Source organism: Tupaia chinensis, unplaced genomic scaffold (genome assembly GCF_000334495.1).
Source record: "Tupaia chinensis unplaced genomic scaffold, TupChi_1.0 Scaffold000042_2, whole genome shotgun sequence".
NCBI lineage: Eukaryota > Metazoa > Chordata > Mammalia > Scandentia > Tupaiidae > Tupaia > Tupaia belangeri.
The window spans coordinates 1363618-1367124 of record NW_006159498.1 but is presented as its reverse complement, the minus strand read 5'-3'; the positions used below and the strand labels follow the sequence as shown (position 1 = coordinate 1367124).

The following is a 3507-nucleotide window of genomic DNA, read 5'->3' as shown; positions in this document are numbered from 1 at the left end:
GGCCAGGACTTGAACTGCACAGTCAGTCATGGGGGATCCATCTCCTCTAACCATCAAGTATTAGGGACAGCCCTGAATACTTTTTAAAAAAGATTTTTGCCATAAGGGTATATGAGCTTGCCAGAAAGAGAGAAATAGAGACAGAGAGGAAGTGAAAAGTCACCCTGCAAGGAGGATGGCCACAGCATAGTCCCTCCTCCATTCTCTTCTCGGGGTTTCGGGCCTACATACACATGTCTGGTGTGATTTACAAGCTGCTGGGTCCAGGACTCGAACCGTGGATGACTATGTGGAAATCCTCAACCACTATGCCACCTGCTGGCCCCTGAATGCTCATTTTTAAAGAAATGTTTCAAACAGTGATCTCTCTTAGAATTTGAAGTGATCATTATATTGCCTCCATAAGCATTTTCCTTGATTATTTATTTGATGAGAGTTATGATGTATGTTTGGATTTTTTTTTTCAACCTAAGACAACGGAGGGAATTTGTGCCACATAGAAGCTCAGCTTGGTTGTTTTTGTAGGCAAGCTGAAGCCATAGTCATGGTTTTGGAAGCCTAATGCAGAATAACGTCAAGGCATCCACGTCAAATGTGCTGTTGATAACCAGCGTGGTGGACTCCAGATCCACACACAGACATTGATGTCTGAGACACGAGTTTTCATAGCAGTGGCAAAGCACTGGGAGGCTTTTGTCTCTGCAGAATCTGGGCTTAAAATCTTTATTTATTGGGACCAACAGATGGCATTGAGTTACTTCACTGGACTCGCACGTAGCCACCTGAGGTTCGAGTCCTGGACCCAGTAGTTTAAACTCATGCTGGGCGTGTGTGCGTGTGTGCCCAAAATTCTGAGAAGAGAATGGAGGAGAAGGGAGAGAGACGTGGTCATCTGCCCTTGCAGTTCATTTCTTGCTTTCTGTCTTTCTGGCAAGCACATGTGCCCTATAGCAAAAAATAAAATAAGGTCTTCATTTATCTTAATAAATTCCCTAGTATTTTTCCGAATATCCCTAAGGATCACAACCCTAAAACATTTTCTTCTTAAGAAAACCAGGAAAGGACCCCTCTGTCACCTTTGCCAAACTGATGCTCTTACAGGCATCTCATTTCAGAGTGAGGGATGATTTTGACCAAGAGAGTGGAAAGGGGCATGCGTCATTTTTGGTAAGTTGAGGCCATGGGAAGCCCTCAGGGTGTACGTCAGCCAGAGCTCGCGTCCTGCACAGCCGAGCTTTCAGGCCTGTTCCCGAGTCCCTCGGTGCAGCCCTTCCCTTCTCTGGGTAGCACAGCACCCATCTACCCCTGCCTGGGCTGGTGCTGGGTTGCGAGGAGCTCGTGCCCCCTTTGGTGAGGCCTTTGCTTCCTCCGTGCAGGACACCAGCTCTTGTGCTGGCCCATTGTGCCCAGATCCCAGGATTCCCAGACACAGGAAATGCCCTGGAAACCAGTCCTTCCATTTCGAAACTTCTGGCAGAGTCTCTGCCCATCCTGCCTGGTCCTTCGGGAACTCGTCCGGCTCACATTTCCACAGTGAGCGTGGGGGCGTTTGCTGTGATGGCCTCCGAGATCATCCGGGCCCCAGACTCTGCAACGTTGTTTCCCTGGAGACTGGAAGAGAAGTGTGGCCGGGACCCTCACCAAGCTGCCGAGGGACCTGGGCCACGGTGGGAGGCAGGGCCTGTCTGGGAGCTGTTCTAAGGGTGAACAGGAAGGGCTGAGGCCGCCGACCCCCACTCACTTGATGTGCTGGAGCCTGTGGTTTCCAGACAGTGCGGTAGCGATGCACAGCGCCCCGTCCAAACCCAGGGAATTCTCTTGAAGACTAGAGAGAAAAGGTGGAGACACCATGGTGAGCTGTCGGGCAAGAAAACACCAAGGGAGTCGCCCTGCCTCAGCTTGTGGGGGCAGTAGAGGGGTTAGAGTTCTGGGGCGATTTGTCATCCGCAGGTGGCACTCTGCTCCAGACTTATCTGAGCAGCCGGCGGAGTAGCCTGGCGCCCCGCACAGTGGGGGATGTAAGATGCAAGTGAAGCCTTAAGTGAGCGACTTGTGACAGGCCACGCGGAGTGAGCAAACCCCAGCAGTGGGATGTGGGCGTGGTAAAGCCACCGGGGCCATTTCCCAGGAGTGGGAGCAGGCGCGTCCTACCCCTTGGGAAGACCCAGTAGAGGTCTCTGCTCCGGGGCGCCACGGTCTCTGCAACCACTTACTTGAGTCTTCGAAGGCTCGAGTTTACCTTCAGGGCATTCGCCAGGGCCTTGGCTCCAGCCACCCCAATGGCGTTTCCTCGCAAGCTGTTGAGGAAAAAGAAACCTCAGGACTGGGACAGACTGAGGGGTGACCGTGACACCGCTTCAAATGGATGGGAGGAGTTTGGTAAAGGGGTGAGCAAAGGAGGTCAGGGTTGCTCCTTCCTCACTCCGGCTACAGGACAGAGTGGGGCTCCAGGCAGGGGAGAGGCTGCCCACTTGTGGGTGGTGTCTTCGCCCTTCCCCTGCATCCCGAAGACCTGGGCTGGGACTGGGGAGGAAACCATCTAGCCCCACACAGGGCCCTGGACATGACCAGCCTGCACCACAGGCCCAGAGAGCAGGCCATGGGGAAAGGGGGCAGGTGGCTGGGGTGCTGACCCTCCCTCCCATTTCACTTTGAGCCAAGAGCTTGGTTTCTTTGGGCAAAAGCCTGTAATGACAGGAATACTTACTCGAGAATCTCCAAGGTTCTGTTCACAGCCAAGGCCTCTCCCAGCGCCTGGGCCCCCGCAGCACCAATGGAAGCCACCTGGAGGCTGAGGGGAGGGCACGCACTGTGGGGCTGACCCTCTCCCCCACACACTGCCTTCATTGCTGCCACCCCTTGACCGAGGGCCAGAAGTCCAGAGAGCCCCGGAAACATTGCCACGCCTGAGTCGGGTCTGGATGCCACGGAGCGGGAAGCAGAGGGAGTCTCCTGGATGGCCGTCCTCACCCCTAGATGTTTGATTTTCTTTCTTTTTCAAAAGTTTGCTATAGGGACCAGCAGTTAGCATAATGGCTATGTCGCTGGACTCCCATGTAGTCGACCGTGGTTCGAGTCCCGGACCTGGTGGCTTAAACTCACGCCGGGTGTGTGTGTGTGTGCGTGCCCAAGATCCCGAGAGGAGAATGGAGGAGAAGGGACTACGGCGTGGCCATCCCCTCTGGGGTGTGATTTCTCGCTTTCTGTCTCTCTGTCTCTCTCTGGCAGGCGCACACGCCCTATAGCGAAAACCTCTCAAAAAAAAAAAGTTTGCTATAAAGCATGTATGCTTGCTGGAGAGAGGGCAAAGGTGAGTAAGCACCCCCCAGCAGGGCATGGCTTCTCCCGGGATTCTGGGCACACACACACATAGGCCTGGTGTGTCTTTCAAGCCACCAGGTCTGGAACTTGAACCATGTAGTCAGCCACGTGAAATCCAGCCACCATCTGGCCTGCTTTTGCTTTTTTTTTTTTTTTTTTTTTTGTAGGGGTTTTTCACTTTAGGGC

The 3507-nt window shown here is 53.6% G+C and overlaps 1 protein-coding gene across 6 annotated transcripts in view; it reads right to left on the bottom strand.

Moving 5' to 3' along the window:
* Positions 1–241: 241 nt before the first annotated feature.
* The window catches only part of NLRC3 (NLR family CARD domain containing 3), a 35030-nt gene continuing 31764 nt past the window's right edge, over positions 242–3507 (bottom strand). For 4 of the 6 annotated variants that reach the window (XM_027773192.1, XM_027773185.1, XM_027773181.1 and 1 more), the window contains 4 exons: positions 2708–2791; positions 2240–2297; positions 1742–1825; positions 242–1611 (listed from right to left, as the gene is read on the bottom strand). In XM_027773192.1, the coding sequence (XP_027628993.1) occupies positions 1300–1611; positions 1742–1825; positions 2240–2297; positions 2708–2791 (538 nt within the window). In that variant the 3' untranslated portion in view covers positions 242–1299. Of the gene's footprint in view, positions 1612–1741; positions 1826–2213; positions 2298–2707; positions 2792–3507 lie in introns of those variants that run through there. The other 2 variants (XM_027773194.1, XR_003549925.1) reach the window with 2 other exon arrangements.